The sequence below is a fragment of the Ruditapes philippinarum genome, unplaced genomic scaffold, assembly GCF_026571515.1.
Source record: "Ruditapes philippinarum isolate M1 unplaced genomic scaffold, ASM2657151v2 ctg731_1_1_1_1, whole genome shotgun sequence".
NCBI classification, from domain to species: Eukaryota; Metazoa; Mollusca; class Bivalvia; order Venerida; family Veneridae; genus Ruditapes; species Ruditapes philippinarum.
In genome coordinates this window covers 58745-82980 of record NW_026853897.1, presented here as the reverse complement: position 1 = coordinate 82980, position 24236 = coordinate 58745, and the positions used below count along the sequence as shown (strand labels likewise).

The 24236-nt window shown below is 32.3% G+C and overlaps 1 protein-coding gene across 1 annotated transcript in view; it reads right to left on the bottom strand.

Moving 5' to 3' along the window:
- LOC132738271 (uncharacterized) overlaps window positions 1-22090 on the bottom strand; it is a 65981-nt gene extending 43891 nt beyond the window's left edge. Inside the window, exons 1-12 of the mRNA XM_060725738.1 lie at window positions 21966-22090; window positions 21157-21342; window positions 16507-16647; window positions 15811-15997; window positions 15334-15410; window positions 13453-13599; window positions 9967-10090; window positions 7763-7906; window positions 5637-5740; window positions 2112-2204; window positions 1194-1371; window positions 160-296 (exon numbers count right to left, since the gene is read on the bottom strand). Of these exons, the coding sequence (XP_060581721.1) occupies window positions 160-296; window positions 1194-1371; window positions 2112-2204; window positions 5637-5740; window positions 7763-7906; window positions 9967-10090; window positions 13453-13599; window positions 15334-15410; window positions 15811-15997; window positions 16507-16647; window positions 21157-21342; window positions 21966-22016 (1569 nt within the window). The 5' untranslated portion in view covers window positions 22017-22090. The remainder of the gene's footprint in view (window positions 1-159; window positions 297-1193; window positions 1372-2111; window positions 2205-5636; window positions 5741-7762; window positions 7907-9966; window positions 10091-13452; window positions 13600-15333; window positions 15411-15810; window positions 15998-16506; window positions 16648-21156; window positions 21343-21965) is intronic.
- Between the last annotated feature and the right edge of the window lie 2146 nt (window positions 22091-24236).

Here is a 24236-nt window from a genome sequence, read left to right as displayed (position 1 = left end):
GAATCCAAAGTCCCTGTTAGGATCAAAACCCAAAGCAGTGAGGGGCAAATCGTTTGAAATTAACAACTTTAACCATTCTGCCATGGATGCTTTATTACCTTGAATCACTGTTATAATGATGTACGATAATGTAGATTTTAGATAACAGTATACACTTACTGTACGCTTCTGTTTACGTTCCTTTTGACTGCCATAATATGTCAAAATTTTAAATGCAGGGCACCATTTTTTAAATTCCATCTCCCAATTCAACATCACACTAGTGGGTACAACTATCAGATGTGGACCCCATATTCCTGAAACACAAAATATGTTAAGTTTTTAAGCTTTCATAACAAGTACTAAGAGGGGAGAGGGGGTAATGGCAGTGTTTAATAAATAAGACTGTCAATTTTAAATAAATGAAAGACTTTCTATACCCTTAATAAAATCCATATACAAAGAACATTTCATACAGTTCCATCAAGAAAAACTGCTGTGTTTTTAGGATTTTTTTGTTTGTTTTTTGTTTGCTAATGTTTCGTGACCCAGGATTCTTGAGGTATTTTTACAACAAGAGTTTATAGTCAAGACGTTTTATCTATCCCTTCATATTTAAATCCTGTTATGATAAAAATCATCACACAGGTGCGTTGAAAGGGAATCATTTTTTCACAATGTTTATATCACTTTGTTTATATCACTTTGTTACAATTACAATCATTTTAGCTTTTCTACAGTTTACTAAAGTAATGCAGCGATTTACTGAATGCAGGATCCTGCATCTATATACCCCTAATAAGTATTCTCTGATGCACAATTCTCAAGTTCTTACATCCAAGTGAATGCATAAAAGATATAATGCTGGCTCAGCAATATAAACATTATAACATAAAATAAGTTTTGTTTGTTTGTTCGATTCATTCTACGCCTTTTCCCAACAGTATTTCAGGCATATAGGCGGGTAGTTTCCTAACCATTGTTCCTAGAGTTACACCAGTACTAGACTACCTTCCTCCGCGCTAAACTACCAAAGCATCTCCCAGGGATCGAACCCACGCCAGAGAGATAAAATAAGTAAGCATTTGTGTTTAGCAAGGAGTTGAACTGCTGAAATTAGTAGTTGGATATCAAGAATTTATTGATTGGACCCTTTTAATTACTGAACTTGCATGAAAACTCACAGTGATGTAAATCCCTGCTAATGTATTTACCTTTTTCACATGCAAGATGGGCTATCAAGGCAATGGTCTGAATAGTTTTACCCAGTCCCATTTCATCGGCTAGAATTCCGTTAAGACGTTTCTCATACATAGTAGCGAGCCAGTCTAAACCAACATGTTGGTATTCTCTCAATGTATGCTTCAACAAGAATGGAACGCATGTCTTCACCTGAAGAGAGAGGTGATAACCGAGTAATTTTCAAGTGTTTATTTAATTACAGTTTAATACACAAAATGAGAATAAATAGTTAAAGTTATATCTGACATGAGATCTGAGTACCTCATGTAAGAAGGTAGCCAGAGCAATAATTCAGATCATTTTATCTTCGAGGTCTATTTGTATCCATGGTAACAAATACCACAATACTGATTAAACTAGACCTCATTTTTACTACTGGTGTACTATAATTAAAGTTATTAATAGTCTAACAATACATTTAAGTTTGACCTGGTATACCCAAGACTTTAAAACTTGGACAATATAAATAGTGCAGGGCTCTCAGTAGGGTCAAACACTCTTTGGCCAAAATTCACACAAGTAAAATCAGTTTTTCTTGCGTCATTTGTCTACAATACATGAATCAATAGAGAGCCCTGTAGTGTACATAATTTGGTTGCTCTTAAACATGTAAAAAATAATTTGGATTCTTTCATAACCCTCTTTTCTTACGCTGTATTTTACTTCCTCTTTTTTTTCTTTTAAAGGTTTTAAACACTTCTTGGCTAATGCATATTTTCTACAGGCTTTTTAGATTATTCAAATATTCTATGCAGGATTAAGTTTGTCAAACAGAACATAAATGAAATAATGTTGTAGAGAAAAGGAACAAGGATGAAAACCAGTCTAAAAGTTGATTTATTACACTTCATCTTTAAAGATATGATATTTAAATAAAACTGGTGTATTACCTCTGTAGTTTGGAGAGTATAACCTTTGGGTTGAAGACTAGCAGCCTGTGCTGCAATATCTGACAACTCTTGTCCTGGGCCGTCCTCACCAGCCTGTAGAAACACAAAACATAATGATGTTAAAACATGTTAATAAATATTAAATTGTCCTCATCACTCACAAAAGTGAAACCTTAACTGAAAATATTAACTATAGTTGGAGAAGCCTGCACATCCAGCCAGATCAGGTTCTATAATTCTGGGTTATTTCATGTCAGGAAGCTATCCTCCACCTAGCTTATGGTTCTACTAGGGTAGAAAATTTTGTCACATTTGTAAATGTACTCTCAGAATGGCATATGTACAGAACTTTATTTTTGTTGTATTTGGTTTCGTTTTGAAGTTGCAACAACACTGTTAAGGTCATACATAAGGCAACTTTTCAGCCGAGACCTTTCCATGCATTTCTTCAAGCAAAAGTGGGCTAAAAGCAAGCTGGATAGCTTCCTCACGTGAAATAAACTCATGTCCCTCGAGGATCATGCAAGAAATTTAGCAGATAAAGGGTATAAATTGTGCATAAAAACACTGTCTCAGTCACGTGAAACCAGAGCTACAGAAAGGTGTAGACCGGGGCAAGTACACTGACAGTTGATATACGAAAATTTAAATAAACACTGATGAAATAGAAACATTCACCAGCGGTCGATGTTTCGATTCTGATCATACAAATTAAGACAAAATCTTTTTTCCGCTACATCTTATACTAAAGGATTTTATAATGCCCGACTGCAGCTTAAGGTAAATATTTTTTTGCCCAACTGTAGCTTAAGGTAAATATTTTTAAGTACCAGCCAAAAGGCATGCTTAGTAGAGAACATTACTAAAGATATTTAATTGGTTGTAAAAAGGTATTTTAGTGGTTTTCAACATGTTGCAAGAAATATACCCAGTAATCATATAATATATATTTAAGTACCAGCCAAAAGGCATGCTTATTAGAGAACATTACTAAACATAATTTAGTGATTGTCAACATGTTAAAAAGATATTTTAGTGGTTTTCAGCATGTTACCAGAAATATACCCAGTTACCAGGTAATAATAAAACCCCTGTTACGGAACATTATTTTTGTTGTATTTGGTTTGGTTTTGAAGTTGCAACAACAGTTAAGGTCATTCAACTATTCAGCCAAGACCTCATGTGCTTTCCATTTATTTCTTAAAGCTAAAGTGGGCTAAAAGCAAGCTGGATACCTTCCTCACATGAAATAAACTCATGTCCCTGGTGGTAGTCAGATCATGTGATAACGGGTATAAATTGTGCATAAAAACACTGTCTCAGTCACGTGAAACCAGAGCTACAGAAAGGTGTAGACTGGGGCAAGTACACTGACAGTTGATCTACAAAAATTTAAATAAACACTGATGAAATAGAAACATTCACCAGCGGTCGATGTTTCGATTCTGATCATACAAATTAAGACAAAATCTTTAGTGCTACATCTTATACTAAAGGATTTTGTAATGCCCGACTGCAGCTTAAGGTAAATATTTTTAAGTACCAGCCAAAAGGCATGCTTATAACAGAACATTACTTATGATAATTTAGTGGTTGTCAACATGTTAAAAAGGTATTTTAGTGGTTTTCAACATGTTGCAAGAAATATACCCAGTAATCATATAATAATTAAAGCCCCTGTATAATCTACTTAACACAGAAAAATACTTTTTTAATTCTATAATGGAAAATAATTGATAAGTAACAATCTTAACTAAACCGTTTTTTGATTTACTTGTAAAAACTCCCTAAAACAAATTAATACCTCTTCAAATATTAAATCAGATAAATAATGTGACAATCATCAAAGTTTTTATGTCCGCCCGTCACTTTTTCATCATCATTTTTAAAATGATAAGGATTTATAGTTCTTTGAAGTATTTAAAGTTTACAGGATTAATTTAGTTAATATAGCAACATAAAGAATGCATTATATCAATATTTTTCAATATTTCATTTATATAAGTATATAATGAACTGTTACTAGAAAATAATATAACCCTTGTATAATTCATTTAACACAGAACAGTATTTTTTATTTCTGTAATTTATAGGTTAAATAATAATCTTTACTAAATTGTTTTTTAAATCACTGTAGTAAATACTCCCTAAAACAAATTAAAACCACTTTATATATTAAATATTAAATCAGATACATTATGTGACAATCAGCAAAGGTTTTATGTCCGCCCGTCACTTTTTCATCATCACTTTTAAAATGACAAGGATTTTTAATTCACAGGAGTAATTATATAAAATAAGTTTTAACAGTTTTTGAAACATCAATCAACAAATGTCAGATATTCAGTCAGAGTTAAACGTGACATTCAGCAATTGTAAATTATGTCCGCCCGTCACTTTTTCATCATCATTTTGAATAATTAAAACCAGTTATCACTAAGGCAAGTATTATTTCAAAAAGAATTTCAATCAGATACATAAAGTGACAATCAGCAAGGTGTTTTATGTCCGCCCGTCACTTACACATCATCACTTTGAAGACACAAGTCTTACAATTTCTTCTTTCAATAGTGAAAGAACATGGAACTGTACTCATAAATTACACAAAGAAGATAACCCATTTCCAACATTCGATGCCTTGTAATGCTTTATTTGACGAAATCTGAGGGTTTAACCATATTAAGGGCTCATAAAAATTAACAGATTATCTAACAAGTGATAACATTCTGTCTAAAAAGAAACACTGCAGTTGCTATACAGCATATACATATTAAAACAGTTCAGTAAAAAGGTTAATTTAACCCGTATTCTCTAAATCTTAACATTTTGACAACAAATTCACCCAAGATGATTTTTTTTTTTTTGCAATTCTCTTGACTGAACAGTTTGTTTTTTCTAATGTCACTGTAGTAAATACTGCATAAAAAGAATTAATACCACTTCAAATTATATATTAAATCAGATACATTATGTGACAATCAGCAAAGGTTTTATGTCCGCCCGTCACTTTTTCATCATCATTTTTAACATTATAAGGATTCATAGTTCACAGGACTAATAATATAAAATAAGTTTTAACAATTTTTGAAACATCAATCTTCCTATCACTCATCCCTCATTTCAATATTTCTGGCTTTATTTATCTATAAATGTATCAGTCTTGTGAAACCAGTCAAACCACATGGTGGACCGGGGCAAGTACACTGAAAGTTTTATCTTTGAAAACTATAAACACCAATAAATCACAAATAATTTACCAGTGGTCGATGTTTCATAGGATTTTGGCCACTCATTTCCTTATAGATTTTTTATTCGAAATAAAATTAGGCAATTGAAAAAGTTTATGTAAACACAGGAAGAAATCTTATATTGATAATATCAATGTCAAATGTAAGTGGCAGAAAAATATGCAAAAGTCTCCTTTTTTATCATATCTACTGAAACATGAATTTCACAACTTTGAACTCTCCAAGAACTAATAAAAATTTTGATAAGATACATTGATGTAATTGGGACTGTGATTACCTTTTTATTTTTATCTTCACCTTTCTCATTATCCATCAGTGCCTCTAGGCCAACATCTTGATCAGCTTCTTCTGTTTCCATGGTTTCATCCTCTTCTTCTTCCTCTGAAAAAAAATTCAAAACGTCCAAATTATTGTCAAATGTCGACAATGGTTTGTGATATTTTTAATTTGTTCTTGAATCTAGCTTCAAGTGGCTATTATAAACTAATATTAAGGTCACTATACACACTATCCGTCTTGTAATAGGAGGCAATGCCAAAGCACCTCTTTAAGCATACTTCATTTCAATAAGCAACAAACCAAAAATGAAAGTTTCTGGATGACTTGATCAGTGCAAAAAAATCATAACCACTCATCCATGTGTAACAATCTTAAAATATAACAGGAATACAAAATATCTAAGAACCATGAGCAGGCACTTTTGCATTATCAAGTTTGGTTACAATAAGAATAGCAAGCAGGGCCGGCAAAATCTCAGAAAATTGTACTTGTCCACGGAGAAATAACCTAAGAAATTTACTTGTCCGTACTCAAGGTTCACTTGTCCGTATTTATATTTTATATTTACTGCAAATGTCAATAAAGAAGAGCAATATGATTATGAACTTTCTTTCAATTTTATTAAACATTCTGTGCCATATGTTTAATAATATAATATATTATGATTGTAATATAATATATTTATAAAATATTAACGACAGTAGATTAAATTAGAACGACAGTGATGGACAAATTGTGTATATTTTACTGGAAGGAGCATTGGTCTTTTGCCAGCACTTTTTCAGTTTTCCTTGCACCCAAATTGCTCTAAAGTATTGTCTTCATATTTTTTGCACTCTGGTACCATTTCTTATTTATTCATTCATCTATATAATATTCATTTGAATCCTGTTAAAAAATCATATGTACTCTTGAGTTAGATTTGTCAAATTGATGACATCTGGCTTTTTTTAACGATATAATTATGATTGCCACAGAATGTAATATCATATACGTATATACGCTTGGTTGCAGCAGATGAATTGTGAAAATTTTGACATCATTATCATAGGCGACGATGAAACTGACATTCAAAAACAAAGGCATTTTCACAAGAAATCTTTACATAAAATAAATTATAAAATGACTTTGTCCACATAAATTCAAGCAGTCAACACATAAATTCAAGCAGTCAAATCGCCGATGTGAGCGTACATATTCCCGAATGACCTGGAAAAGCTATACAATGTATTTAATTTTCATACAACACAGACAATTGTTGCGAGATTGATGCTGTATCTGCTATCTAAACAATAAATGCGCTTGAAAAGACCACAGCTTCCAAGTCAATTTTATGGCAGAATCACCGTTGCTACCGAAAATATTTTATTGCAGAAGCTTAGTCGGCAGTCATTAACCAAAACAAACATGTACCCCACATAGTGACCTTGATACGTTCAATAATTAGTTAATTGCCGCGCGCATGCAGTAACTGCATGACGTAAGGAAAACCCCAAGCCTGGTTGGTCGCTATTTATGTAAACACTTAAAATAGTAACACCCTAATATGCACGGAATGCCCTCATGAATGACATGCTAGTTTTCGTATTAAATGTGTGATTTTCCTTCTGATTTAGATCTATTAGAAAAGAACTAGATTTTTTTCTTCAGAATTCCTCTTAATTAGCCGCCGAAATTTACTTGTCCACGGACAAGTAAACTGCAGAATTTTACTTGCCCGGACCTACAATTTTACGACTCGGGCAACTCGGACAATTGATTTTGCCGGCCCTGGCAAGATCTAAATCATTAGTAGAAGCATTGTCAGATTGTTCCCCATGTATATTTCAGCAATATGCAAGCAAAGACCTGCATACACAGAAAACATGAATCATCCTTAAATGCTTTTAATGACAAGTGGAAGAATAAGTTGTGCTGGGATAAAACACCAGACCTCTAAAGATTGTGGATTCGAATACCAAAATAGGCAAGTTTCTTTTAACATTAGGTTTCCAGAATCAACAATCAGGATCAATGGTATCATTACAAATACAGACACACAGGAAGTGGTTATTTTGCACCATGTCTAGGTCTTTTGATTAAAGGCAAAATAAGAGAAATTTTGGGACATTTTCCATCACTAACCTTCAGATTCCTCTTCTTCATCATCTGAATCATCATCAGAATCATTGATATCGGTGGATTCTTCATCACTATCTGCAGGCATTTCAAAATCAGAGTCGTAAGCTCCTGCATACTTTGCTCGTAATTGTTCAATATCCATCTCACCTGAAGAAATATATATTTATATATAATTGTATTTTTCACTTATCTATTAACTTCACTGTTTTTCCCCAACAAAAACATAGCAAAGAATTATAATGTCTCCTGACCCAGGATTCTTATGGTATAATAATCACAAGAGTTTTTTAGTCAGGACATTTTATCTATCCCTACAAAGAAAATTCCTGTTTTGACAAATTATCAAACAGGTGCGTTGGTAAGGGAAAAAGTTTGTAAACTTAAATTCTGTTAAAACAACTTGCGTGTATTTTTTACCAAAATTCCTAAAACCAAGACACACAATGTAATAACAAGGATAACTTAACATGTAACACTGGTCAGTTTGGTGTCAATATGTGACCGTCACTTGTGTTGTAAAGATTACGAAGGGGACACCAGTGCCAGCATTTTCCCTAAATACAACAATGTTCAGCACTAAACCTTCAATATATATTCTACATAGTAAGCCATGTATCAATCAGCATGCCCACTCAGTCTCAAATGTAAGGGTACATACATGTACCACTTGTCCTTGAAAATTGAGGGAAGGTTTCCAGGTTTTTTTTTTAACTTACAAATTGACACCCATAGTCGGTGTCTTTCCCTCGGTAAAAATAGCCAAGTTTTTTCCCAAAAATTCTATTTTCCCTGTGAATTGCAAACGGATAAAGTGCTTAAAAGGAGAAAAATATTATGTTTTTCCATTTTAGCAAATAAAACCCATCCATTGTAGTCCAAAATAACCAAAACCATTGAAGGAAACTGCAAGTAGTGTCTGAACAGGGGTGCTGCCATTTTTTTGGGGGGGTATATTCTGTACTGAATGGTACTATTTCCGGAAATCAAATGCTATCAACATATTATCATTTTCTTGGTTATTTTTTAGTAAATCAAGATCTTTTGTAATTCTAATTATGAAAGTGAGTTGTAAGGAGCAAAAAGAAGTTCTACAACGGTTTTGTTTGTATACTAATTTATGTAACTAAGAACATATTTTTGTCAAAAGAAAAGCTCATAATATTTATGAACAGCTGTTTCACTTAGTATTACTACCCACCCACACAGGCACAGGGTCTTCATTTTTCCAACAAAATAATAGCAAAAAATTATGTCTCCTGACCCAGGATTCTTATGGTATAAATATCACAAGAGTTTTTTAGTCAGGACATTTCATCTATCCCTACAATGAAAATTCCTGTTTTGACAAATTATCAAACAGGTGCGTTGGTAAGGGAAAAAGTTTGCAAAGGAAAATTCTGATAACACAACTTGCGTGTATTTTTTACCAAAATTCCTAAAACCAAGGCACACTAGACACACTTCATCACTTGGTTCTATGCATGTAACACTGGTCAGCTTGGCGTCAATATGTGACAATCACTTGTATAGTAAAGATTACGAAGGGGACACCAGTGCCAGCATTTTCCCTAAATACAACATGTTCAGCAATATTGAACCTTATATTCTACATAGTAAACATTTACAAATTACAAATATGTAGAACATGTGTTAGTTCAAGCATGTTTTTTTAAGCTAAATCTTCCAACAAAAAGTTCTTATAACAAGACTATTTCTAGAGCTGTCATTGATTCAGTGCAAAGCATATCAACGATATATCGATATCAAGTAACTAAAATCAACGATACACCGATATATCGATAATATCCTATACTCACTTGTCTGTCATTCATTTTCATACCTGTTTCAATGATTTCAGTCAAAAACATGTTCTGTACAGTGTCTTGTCCACTGCATGATTTTTTCTAGACAATATTTTTTGTCACCATTGCTATGAAATAATCCACTATATAACAAAAGCATCACATTTGATATAAATAATTGTTTCTGCACATATTTTGGGTGAATTGTATAATTTCTAGGCATTTAATTAATAAGTCAAAAGTATCGATTTTTTAAAATGTGTATCGATTATTGATCGACAAAAAAATATCAACGATACATCGATATTGTCGATATCGATGACAGCTCTAACTATTTCCAAGAATTAACCAGTACTAATGTCAATATACAAATTTCAGCAATGTTAAATGATGAATATTGTTTACCTTCATTTTTCAGATCATCCATTTCTTCATTATAATCCCCAGCTTCCTGTTTCTCTTGTTCTTCTATAGTTTCTTCAATATCAGAGTCATCATCGTCAGCTTCAAACTCTTCATCTTTATCTTTCTGTAAATAAATACAAATTAAGTTTATAACATACCGTTTTAATGCCAGGTTTTTTTGGACACCTCCGAGTGCTCATTTTTTATGTAAGATGCAGTGATTCTTCTCACTTAATTGGGAAGAGGCCTTAGCCTCTTGATCACTGAGATGGTGCACATAGGTTAAACTGCCTACCTTCTTTATTCAATCTTACTCTGCGTTAAATGATTACCTATTTCAATGATATTACCAATTTGCTAACAGTCCTATTCTACAACAGACTTACCATAATGTCTGATCAAGTTACAATTTATTTACAAATTTCAAACATGTTTACATGTGGTGAATAAAAAAATATTAATACAACACATATTTGAAATACTGACTTAAATTCTTAATTACATATGTAAATATTTATAAAAAGGTTCAATAAATAATCACATGTACAACTTAAGCAACCACTTTGAGGAAAGAGAATTCCTAAAAATGTTGGTAATAAGTCATCAATTACTATATGCTACACAAAGACATCATGTCACATATATTTTCAACAGATGCTGGGTATAGCAATTTATATCCTTAAAATATACATTAAAGAATCTTTGATGAATGTAGAATGTCTACCATGGCAATCTGCTAAGAAATTGATAATTAAGCAGCAAACCGATGTATCAACTAAGCCAGAGCTTTGGACCTAAAAATTCTAAATATTTTCTATACTTTTGGTATCATTATGTAAATTCATACTGTATGTAGCCTAGTTTCCTCACAAAATTTATGTACATTTTTTAACAGACCAAGTGAACAAAATACCTAGCATATCAAAATTTAAAACACTTAAAACACCGAGATGATTCCAAGCCATTCACTGGAACTTCTATAATCATAACAAATTAACTTTCATCATCAAAATTATGCCAACTGGAAAAATTTCCAAGACCAACAGCAAATACAACATTATTTGGACTGTATTTGAAACAATAGATCTAAATAACTTTAATAATTCAGCAGATTTATAATTTTTTATGTACAACTTAAGCAACCACTTTGAGGAAAGAGAATTCCTAAAAATGTTGGTAATAAGTCATCAATTACTATATGCTACACAAAGACATCATGTCACATATATTTTCAACTGATGCTGGGTATAGCAATTATAACATCAACATTCAAGAATAGATAATGAATATGAAATTTCTATAAAAACAAACTAATTGGTTACTCTAAAGCAGCAAACCTTTATATCTACAAAACCAGAGCTTTGGAACTAAATATTCTGAATATTTTCTTTACTAAAATAAACAAAATACCTAGCTTACAGTAGTTTTTCTCACTTAATTGGGAAGAAGCTATAGCCTTATAGAGAAATCATTGCTCAAATTGCTAATATGGGAGGCAAAAAAAGCTGGGGTAAGTTAAGACTTATGGCAAAACTGCATTATTTTAAGAAAATAACAATTGGGAAGAGGCCTTCTCTCATATAAGGAGGAAAATCACTGGCATATGAAAGTTTCAGACATTTAAACACCGAGAGACGATCCAAGACATTCATTGGAGCTTTTATGATCATAATAAATTAACTTGTCATCCTTTTAATGCCAATTGAAACAAGAAACATGGCAATGCCATGAAACCAGGTTTTCAATTATCACCATTGTAGATAAATATGTTGTATTTGAAATACAAATACAAGCAACAAACAATGTAACTATGTGCAATGTAAAACATGAATAATGTAGGAGGAATTGCCACTGAGTAGTGTTCACTATATATTCTGTATAAGGAAAAAAAACAAAGGGCCATAATTAGGTCAAAAATTATCCAATCACAAAACTCCGACAAAATGTGCCAGGGCACTTGATGACAAAGCTTCTGTGAAAGTTTGAACAAAATCCGTTGAAAAATGTAGGACGAGTTCAGCACAGAAGAATTTGTTCACTATATATGGATAATTCTGTATAAGGAAAAAAATCAAAGGGCCATAATTAGGTCAAATATCATCCAATCACAAAACCCCGACAATATCCGCCAGGGCATTTGATAACAAAGCTTCTGTGAAAGTTTGGTCAAAATCCGTTGAGAAATGTAGGAGAAGTTGCGCACGATAGAAATTATTCACTATATATTCAGTATAAGGAAAAAAAACAAAGGGCCATAATTAGGTCAAATATTATCCAATCACAAAACCCAGACAATATGCCCAAGGGCAATTGGTGACAAAGGTTCTGTGAAAGTTTGGTCAAAATCCGTGGAGAAATGTAGGAGGAGTTGCGCACAGAAGAAATTGTTCACTATATATTCTTTATAAGGACAAAAAACAAAGGGCCATAATTAGGTCAAATATTATCCAATCGCAAAACCCCTACAATATGTGCCAGGGCACTTGATGACAAAGCTTCTGTGAAAGTTTGGTCAAAATCCGTTGAGAAATGTAGGAGGAGTTGTGCAAAGAAGAAATTGTTCACTATATATTCTATATAAGGAAAAAAAACGAAGGGCCATAATTAGGTCAAATATTATCCAATCGCAAAACCCAGACAATATGCGCCAGGGCACTTGATGACAAAGTTTCTGTGAAAGTTTGGTCAAAATCCGTTGAGAAATGTAGAAGGAGTTGCGCACAGAAGAAATTGTTAACGCCCGCCCGCCCGTCCGCCCGCCCATCCGCCCGCCGACATACCTCAATCTAATAACCAGTTTTTTCTTCGGAAAACCTGGTTAAAAATTACCAAGAACAATAACAAATGCAACATCTTTTGGACTGTGAAATGTCACCATATTTTAATAAAATATCACAATAATGAATTGTCCGAGCTAATTCTGTATCAATAATTCATTTAGATGTTTTACAAATGTCACACAAAACATTCTAACTGATTCTAGGTACAGTAACTGACCTAGTCTTCATGCACACACACACACATACAAATGACCAAAATTCAGCAGAATTTAAACTGTACACAAAATTAAGGAGACCAAAATAATCATACTATGTGTACAACTTAAGCAACCACTTTGAGGAAAGAGAATTCCTAAAAATGTTGGTAATAAGTCATCAATTACTATATGCTACACAAAGACATCATGTCACATATATTTTCAACAGATGCTGGGTGTAGCAATTATAACATCAACATTCTAAGTTATGTAAATGAACAATTAAAGTTAACCACCAATTGACTGATTCCAAAACCAAACCTCAAACACACTTACAATTTTTAGTTCTTACATTTATGAAGTAATCTTGTGTCAAAATAGGCACTCCATCTGGTTCACAAAATCTTGAATAACATAATAATGTTAAGACTTTTTAAGTAACATCAAATTTCAATGTAAATATAACAAGGTCAAAGAATTTATAGAGTTAGATTTCATAAGACATTTACCTTGCTAGGTGTTTCTTCTTGATCTTCAGAATCTGAATGTATTGGTGCTGGTTTTTCAAGGATTTCTTTAGGTAAATTTTCAATTAACTGTTCAATGGGAAGTTCACTTTCTTTCTGTAATGCAGCTACTTCATCCTGTGTCTCGGTCTGAACAATCAATGAAAAATAAACTTAATTGTAAAACTGGTTAATTACCTTTCAACTTTTACTTACAAGTTTTATACAAGTTTAAAATACATAGTTATCTCAGGTTAAGGTGACCAACCAGATTATAAAAATCTGACTGGTGCATAATACTGACGTTTACTTTACGAGAACATCAGCACTAAAACAACAATGTATTGATCCAGTGACTCTATGTCTCGATTTTAGTAACAAGTTATTTTTTTGCAAAATACTAAAGAACTAATGTGATTAATTTCTGTTACCCTGTATCTTCATAAAAGTTTTTAAAATTCAGTTATCTCAGGTTAAGGTGACCAACCAAATTATAAAAATCTGACTGGTGCATAATACTGACGTTTACTTTACGAGAACATCAGCACTAAAACAACAATGTATTGATAAAGTGACTCTATGCTTCGATTCATTTTCTTCATGTCAGCAACATCTTGCATTGCATTTCACTGATAATTCCTATTATAAATCTTCATGTAATTTTTCGTCATTATTCTAGTATCTCAGGTTAAGGTGACCAACCAAATTAGAAAAATCTGACTGGTGCATAATACTGACGTTTACTTTACGAGAACATCAGCACTAAAACAACAATGTATTGATCCAGTGACTCTATGCCTCGATGTTTACTACAGTTTAGTCATAATTACCACAAATTTGTTATTGAACACAAGGGAAACTTTAGAAATCAATCTGGGAAACTTTTATTTTAAACTATTGCTTTTGTCATAACCCTTTATTATAGCATCAATTCAATTCAACTTCAGGTTATTTATGCAGCAATTGATAAATCACACGTTAGTCAACTTTAAAATGATGGTGGCAGTTACAATATCAGCATTTGTTTGTTTGTTTTGGGTTTTACGTCACATTGACACAGTATAGGTCATATCGCGACGTTCCAGCTTTACTGGTGGAGGAAGACCTCAGGTGCCCTTCCGTGCATTATTTCAGGCACGAACAGGTACCCGAGTAGAACCACTGACATTCTGTAAGCTAGCTGGATAGCTCCCTCACATGAAAGAATCCAAAGTCCCTGTTGGGATTGGAACCCACAGAGGTGAGGGGCAAGTGGTTTGACGTCAACAACCTAAACCACTTGGCCGCGGACGCCCCTATCAGCATTTGAGAAGAACGTGGAAATATATCACATCATATATAGCATCATTCATGCCTCTCTGCCCAGAAAATACTTGGATCATTTTAGTCGAGGTAATACTACTTTAAGGAGACAAGTCAAGACGGTCAAAATCCATGCTATGCAATTCAAGTTAAGCATTAAAACAGTTTTTTTTGGCAAAGAAACAACAACAAAACATTGCATAGATCAGTAAGTACTCTTTGACTGAGGGAAGGCGCTATAAATCAGCACATCTCATACCCACACCAACCACTAAAGGGTTAAGGTGGGGGGGGGGGGGGGGGTTAGGGATAGATTATCACAAGTGTATTATAATTAACCATGTAACAGGTCAGGGCTTTTTTCCTTCTACAGCAGGAGCCATTATTATAAGGCTGCTTCCCCATCGAAAAATTCTTTAAAATCATGCAGTCATCCTCAAAAAATTGAATTTATATAAAGTTTTTTTCTTCCCCTTTTGCAAATATACCGTGCATTTTTCCCCCAAACTTAAGGGAAAGGCTGCTCCCTCAACCTGTAAAAAAAAGCCGTGCAGGTATAATATATATTTACATGTAACCTACCTCATCAATTCCTTCTTCATCTTTTTCTATGGTTTCTTCATCATCAGATTCACTTTCAACATCCGGTTTGAACTCGTCTACATTTTAAATGAAAACATAGCTACATATACAACACCATAGTTTCAAAAAAATTTCTACAATTGACCCTTCTATTTTGCATCAAAATTAACAACAGGAAACTGTTCTTGTAATTGTACAAGCCTTTGCAATGTGGTCATAAACTTATCTAATCTCTTATCAAACTCAGTTTTAGTGTTTTGAATCAATTTTATATACTAATCAAAACATTATATCTAGTATTAAATAGTTTAATTTCACTTTGACTTTACTTCACTTCTTTACTTCCCAATAAGCAATTATAGAAATAATTTTTGTCAAAATCAACAGACTAAAGCTTGTTCCCAAACAAGTATAAAAACAACAGATATTTAACAATTGTAAAAATGCCAAGAATGCAAAACATGAACAAAAATTTACCGTCTCCGGCCACAGAATGATCAGGGGTGATGGAACCAACAGATGAGCCTTTAGAGCTTTGATTGACAAGACCTTCAGATAACCAATTAGAATACTGCTCTGTCTGATTGACAATAAAGTTCAGGTGCAAGTCCATGGCTTTCTTGCGTTTTTCATCAAGACGACTGTTCTGTTTGTACTGTACAACCTTAAAACATAAACAAGTTTTTATTTATAACAAATGTCTACATTTAAGCCGCGTCACTACAAAACCATCATCTGCACAGTCTGATCAGGATCCATACTGTTCGCTATCAGTTTCTCTACTTGTTATATGGTTTGTAAGCGAACAGCATGGATCCTGATCAGACTGTGCGGATGTGCAGGCTGGTCGCAAACCCATTATGTTGGTTTTGTCATGGCGCGGCTCATTTTACTATCCATTGTAACATGCATACACATTCAGGCAAACCATGTGCGCACAAGTTTTTTTTATTTAATTAATACTTTATTTATAGATTTATAATCATATGTAAACTGCTAACATAAAGCCCAATTACAATTCAAGTTTTGATTAATACTGAATTTTTACATTACAGAATCATCTGATTTCAATTAAAATCTAGCATACAAACCCGGGTAATCTTTACAGTTTAATTTCTACACAAGGTACATTATAACTGAGTAAATATGAATAAGGATAGTAATAACACGCACCTTTTCGATATTGGTCCAGAATTCTTTAACCATCTTGGCAAGATTGGAGGCAATTCTTTTAAGCTTCATACTTTCTTCTTTTTCTGCCCTCAACTCTTTCTGTTCAAGATCCTGGAAGTACTTCTGTACCATTTTGGCAATCTGAAAAAAGATTTCAAACAACAATGACAAAACTGTTAAAATATACTACTCACAAACAAGAATTCTATTTTGACAACTACTTCACAATCATTTCTCAGACAAATGCCTCGGCTAACATCAAGAATTGACACAATTAGTTTCACAGAGAACAAAAACTGCCCTCTTTAGAAATTGGTTGCATCAAATCAGCCTCGTCATCGACTCATCATAGTAATGATTTTCTTGTACAAAATTTCAAACATTTTAACATCAGCATGCTTTTATTGATGATCATTTGATACTAATATAACAATATCCTACTGACAAACTTTCCCCTAGCATAACCAATCAAATAGTTTAGAAACACGGGGTATCGATTTCATCGTTTCCTCAAAAGAACAGCTCGTTGTTCCTATAAGCACAACAAAGGCTTTATTATAATCCATTATTGGTTATGTAAATTCGTAAATTAGTTTATTGTTTTCGTCATTTAAGTAAACAATTGTGTTTATTAAGCCTTTTATTTAGACAATAGAAGACAAATATTAAACGTAATGGTCTGCAACATATCTAACAAATAACTGTAGCTTGATTTGCAAAATCTTTTCACATTATTACAAATTGTCAAAGACTTATCAGAACAGCCAATGACTTCAACATTTCTAAAGTTTAACACACAACCAAAAGAAAATTGGGAATTGTTATATAAAATTTTTATTCCTATGATAATTAAAATGTTAATTGTGATTTTCATAACTGTAAAAATTAAATAATACAACTGACACATCAAAAATTAAATTTGACAACAGTTACTGCTTCATAATCATTTCTCAGACAAATGCCTCTGATAACATCAAGAATTGACACAATTAGTTTCACAGAGAACAAAAACTGCCCTCTTTAGAAATTGGTTGCATCAAATCAGCCTCGTCATCGACTCATCATTGTAATGATTTTTTGTACAAAATTTCAAACATTTAATTGAACATGCTTCTGTTGATAAAATTCATAACAAATTTTTAACAACACTTCCCTCACATCACCACCTAATAGTTTAGAAACAACAATTTTTTTAATCAGCTTATTTTCAATAGCAGCCCATCATTCCTATTATCAAAAGTATTTTGAGTCGTTTTTTCTTTTATTGCTTATCATAATTTTTTTAATAGCATTTTACTCTTTACAGTGTAAACAATAAGTTCAAGTCTAAATAATTTGAAAATTGCAGAAGCTAGAATTCACAACAAATTAATATTCATCACATAAATAACTTAAATCACACAAACTATGTACGATTAAAAGGAACAGTTGATGCCTTCGGCGTCTTGAAAATTTAGCAAACAAAATAAAATTGGGAATAATTAACATAATCATTTAATTCTTTCCCTTTTATTCACACAATAATTTAAATGCAAATTGTAACTTTTCAATTTTTCAAAAAAATATTGTCTGTGCTTGTAAAGTTGATCTGGTTTTAAGAAATCATAATAATTTAAAGGAATTTCCATGACAAAATTGCCAATTATCAACAGTTTTGGAAACTATCCAATGCAAAAATACCTCACTGGAATTACACAATCATTTCTCAGACAAATGCCTCTGATAACATCAAAACTTGACACAATTAGTTTCACAGAGAACAAAAACTGCCCTCTTTAGAAATTGGTTGTATCAAATCAGCCTCGTCATCGTCTCATCATTGTAATGATTTTTTGTACAAAATTTCAATCATTTTAACATTAACATGTTTTTATTGATGATCATTTGATACTAATATAACAATATTCTACTGGTAAACTTTCCCCTAGCATAACCAATCAAATAGTTTAGAAACACGGGGTATTGATTTCATTGTTTCCTCAAAAGAACAGCTCGTTGTTCCTATAAGCACAACAAAGGCTTTATTATAACCCATTATTTGTTATGTAAATTCATAAATTAGTTTAATATTGTTTTAGTCATTTCAGTGTATATAATGAGTTTATAAAGCCTTTTATTTAGACAATAAAGGACAAATGAGCCACGCCATCACAAAACCAACATAATGGGTTTGTGACCAGCAGGAATCAAAACCAGCATGCGCATCTGCGCAGTCTGATCAGGATCCATGCTGTTCATTATCAGTTTCTCTACTTGTTATAGGGTTTGTAAGGGAAAAACATGGATCCTGATCAGACTGCGCGGACACACAGGCTGGTCTGGATCCATGCTGGTGGCAAAATCATTATGGTGGTTTTGTCATAACGCGGCTCAAATGTTAAACGTTTTGTCATAACGCGGCTCAAATATTAAACGTAATGGTATGTAACATATCTATCAAATAAATTTATCTTGATTTGCAAAATCTTTTCACATTATTACAAAATTATGAAATGTCAAAGACTTATCGGAACAGCCAATGACTTCAACATTTCTAAAGTTTAACACACAATCAAAAGAAAATTGGGAATAGTCAACAAAACTAAAATATATCAAACTTTATTCATATGAAAATGAAATTATTAATTGTGATTTTCATAAGAATTCTTACACATGCCTAAAAAATTAGCTGATTGGGAGAAATAATCATAATGTTAAGGAATTATCATGACAACATCAAGAATTTTCATCAGCTTTGTGAACTTGAGAGGCCTTTAATTAGCTGCCTCTCCTGTGCAAAAAAATAATTCCTGCTTCATAATCATTTCTCAGACAAATGCCTCGGATAACATCAAGAATTGACACAATTAGTTTCACAGAGAACAAAAACTGCCCTCTTTAGATATTGGTTGTATCAAATCAGCCTCGTCATCGACTCATCATTGTAATGATTTTTTTTTACAAAATTTCAAGCATTTAATTTAACATGCTTCTGTCGATGAAATTCATAACAAATTTTTAACAACACTTCCCTCACATCACGACTTAATAGTTTAGAAACAACAAATTTTTTTAATCAGCTTATTTACAATAACAGCCCATCATTATGCCTATTATCAAAAGTATTTTAAGTCAGTTTTTCCTTTATTGCTTATCATAATTTCATTAATAGCATTTTACTCATTACAGTGTAAACAAGAAGTTCAAAGTCTATAATTTGAAAATTGCATACAAATTAATATTCATCACATAAATATATCTTGAATCACAAAAACTATTAAAGATTAAAAGGAACAGTTGATGCCTTCCACGTCTTGAAAATTTAGCAAACAAAATAAAATTGGGAATAATTAACAAAATCATTTAATTCTTTCCCTTTTATTCACACAATAACTTAAATGCAAATTGTAACTTTTCAATTTTTCAGAAAAATTTGTCTGTGCTTGTAAAGTTGAGCTGGTTTTGAGAAATCATAATAATTTTAAGGAATTTTCATGACAAAATTGCCAATTATCAACAGTTTTGGAAACTATCCAATGCAAAAATACCTCACTGGAATTACACAATCATTTCTCAGACAAATGCCTCTGATAACATCAAGAATTGACACAATTAGTTTCACAGAGAACAAAAACTGCCCTCTTTAGAAATTGGTTGTATCAAATCAGCCTCGTCATCGTCTCATCATGGTAATGATTTTTTGTACAAAATTTCAAGAATATCATTAAACTGTAACACACCTTTGTTGATGATATTCATAACCCAAATTAAAATAGCAGTCTTTTTTTCCAAATCACCAATTTTCACCACAAAATAGTTTAGAAACAAATAATATCAACATAAAAAGCAAACAAGAACAGCAAATTATTCCTTACAAGCAAACAGAAGGCTATGATTTAAAATTTTCAAGCCAACTAATCCATTATTGGTTTATCAAATTAGATTCTGTAATTTCTATTTTCTTATAGAAATTATCTTAAATAATAAAAACTTGCAACGCATTATATTACTAGACTAAGAAATACTTTCAGAAATCTGACAAAATTGAGAATTTTTAACATTTTTGTGCATTGGAAAAAGGTTCTCTATTCTATGCTAAATAAAAACATTGGTCACATAATCATTTCTCAGACAAATGCCTCTGATAACATCAAGAATTGACACAATTAGTTTCACAGAGAACAAAAACTGCCCTCTTTAGAAATTGGTTGTATCAAATCAGCCTCGTCATCGACTCATCATTGTAATGATTTAACTTTTAGTTTATTTCATACAATTATTTTCTTTAAGCAGGTTGGAACATGCCAAAGGGGTCTTTCCAGCTTTCCTGGTGGAGTTTTACACTGTGCATTGTTTCACAAGCCACAACCTTTAGGAAGCCGAATCATCAATTTAGGCTTGCTTAAAGGCTTCCACATAAGTTCTGTTTGGGATTCAAATCTATAGCAATTAGGGTCAGTTACTTAAAGTCTGTTCCCTTACCCACGCAGCCAATCATTCATTTAATATCATTAACCATACTTTTTCTGTATTTACATATACAAAAAGTAAGACATCTTGCAAACTGATATTATTCTGAAACATTTTTTTTCAAATTCAAATTCTGATTTATAAAGAAAAGAACAGGTATAATATACAACATTTAAAACACATTATACACTGTACTAGTACCTTTCTTGCACAGGTTTTCTTCCATTTTCGTTCTTGCTGAAAATCTGCTGCTAGCCACTGCATTTCCTCTAACAGGTAATCCCAATGAGCCTTTGGTCTTGGAGGTTCTTGAACCTTGGGAAGTCTGCGTGAAGACCACATACCGTCCTTTCGTAACTCGGCAACACGGCTCATCACCTGGGCTTCCTAAACATTAACAAACATAATCATAACACATTATTGCATATATATACATAATGATTTTAACATTTAAGCAGCATGCTTCTAGATTCATGCTACTATTCATGAAAATTTTGAAAATGTATTTAAAAGTAAAATACTGTGAAGTGAACAAAGAAAGGAATTTACACATTCCAAATGGGACTTACAATCCTTATCAATTACCAAAAAAAGAGGTCAAAATATACATAAATACCTCTTACTGGGTTAGTAACACAGTAGAATTATAGTGATTTTTACTGCAAAATCAGTCATTCATCGAACATAACATGTAAATAATTATTTATTTATTACTCATATTGAATTTTTTTACTTTCCTTAATACCTTTATACATTTTTCTAAAGATTGAATTTCTTGAAATAGTTTGGCTCATCTGGAGACGTGCAACTTTAAGGGAAAAGAATTAGAGATGTCACAACTTCATTAACAGCAAAAGATAAACAAATCTTGTACTGAGGACTGAAAATTGTCTTTGCTACTTTTGCCACAAGGTAATTGCATGAGACTAATATGTCAAATACAGAATGAGTAATGTGGCTTAGAACAAGCATTATCAAATCTTTGATGAAATATGTATCAAGGTTGGTACCTGTTTAGCTCTTTCGACAATAGCTTCTTGTGTAGAGATACCTTTTATCATAGTACCATCATAGCTTGCCTGTTTATTTGTGCCTGGGGAACCAAGGCTACTCTTCTTGATAGAGCCACCCCTGTTGTAAGAAAAAAAGGTTTGAATTTTATGATCTCAAAAACTAGTTTTCTATGTGGTTTTTTTTTTGTTAACAAAAGCTACAATATTTATTCACTACATGGTACATTTTGTACTGTTTTAGAATATTTACCAGAATATTAAAATGCTCTTCGAAAGACTATTTATCTTGGTAATCATTTCTAAAAGCTGCCAAAAATAATTGAATCAGAATAATACATGAAGACCAAGTAGATCCCAAAATTTAACAAACATCACAATATTAATGAGCCGTGTCATGACAAAACAAACTTAAGGCGTTTGCGACCTGCATGGATCAAGACCAGCCTGCGCATCATCTGTGCAGTCTGATCAGGATCCATGCTGTTTGCTATCAGTTTCTCTACTTCTAATAGGGTTTGTAAGCGAACAGCATTGATCCTGATCAGACTGCGCGGATGCACAGGCTGGTCTGGATCCATGCTGGTCGCAAACACACTATGATGATTTTGTCGTGACGGGGCTCATTTACCCTTATAATTATTCTTCTAGAAAATAATTATGCAAGACTTTTTAAATAAAGTTTTTAAAAACTTAAAAATTGGAAAAAGTTTAATTGATGGACTGTTAACTGGATCCGAAGATGCCCATGTTAAAACCCTTGTGTTTACAAAAGAGTTTAAAACTTTACTGGTTGAAAGAACCTGCAGAGTAAATTAAATCTGCATGTAAATCAAAGCAAATTGAAAATTTTTAAAATTTTTATGTTTTTTTAAAAAAATGAAACCAAAAAGATTGTTTATCTTTTTTTAACTGAATTTTTCTTTTTTTTTAATCCTATTCAAAGCATAAAAAAATTTAAACCAAAAAATTTTTAAAAAAATTACTTGCTTTTTTTTCAATATAAAAATAAAAATTAAAAAATAAACGGGATTTCTCATTTTTCTAATTTGCATTTCAAAATTAATTTTAACGGGGCTGAAAACGGGGTTAACTTGACAGAAAATGTTAAGGGCCTTGAAAAAAGCCGGAAAAAAACCCAAAAAAAAAAAATTAAAAAATTTTTTAAAAATTTTATAAAAAATATTGTGTTTCCAGAAACATGAAGTAAACCCTGCAAAAAACAATTTTAATAAAGAATAAATCTTTAAGCAAAGTAAGAAATTAAAATTGAGCTGTGTAGGAAAAAACCAAAAAATAGTGCGTTTGCAAAACCAGCAGGGAAACCAAAACCCGCCTGATTTGCGCAGCCCTGTTTCAAATCCAGCTTTTTTGGGCCATCAGTTTTTTTACTTTTTAAATAGGGTTTGAAAACGAACAGAATGGATCCTAATAGACGGGGCGGAAGGTCCCAGGCGGGTCGGGATCAGCTGGTGAAACCCAATTAATTTTTCTTTGACGCAGTTAATTTTGTCTTTTTTGAACGAAAAAAGGGCAATAACCTGAATAAGTTTCTAAATGTCAGTTATATTAAACTTGCCCTTTTTCTGTTCTGTTTCCAATTGAAATGTATCTCTTGAAAATCAATGCATGGCTGCATTTAGAAGTACATGTATTAAATGTCTGTCATTGAAATTAAACCACTATCTTTGAAACTCACTCGGTTCATGTATTTTTTAATCCTGTTGCAAACATATTAAACCCTTAAACTAAGTGAAAAAAATGTCAAATTCACATTCATTTTTAGGTAAACATCAGCAATATTTATGTTTTTGAGAAACTGGTCTTACCTTCAAACTACAAGCATGCAAAAGCTACTCAATTAAAAATAGGGAAAATACTTCAAACAGTAAGCCATTATTACAGTCAATGAATTTAAGATTTTGAATTTACTAGCCTGAATTCCAGTTTTGAATTTATTCTACTATATATTTACATAATTTAATTAAATTTTCACTGGCCCGAACTAATTTTCACGGGCCCCTTTGGGGGCCCCGGGCCATCCCTTAAAAATTCGATATTTTAAGGCAAAAAATTAAAACCCAAAAGAACCCCCAAACCCAAACATTTAAATTTTCATGAATTTTTCAATAAAGAGTAACAAAACAAAAAAAATTTTTTAAAAAAAACCCAACTAAGCCCAACTCCCAAGACTGGGGTAAAAATAAAGAAAAATTTTCATAAAACCCTAGCAAATCCCATTTTTTTCCTTTTTAATTTGGTTGGAAAGTT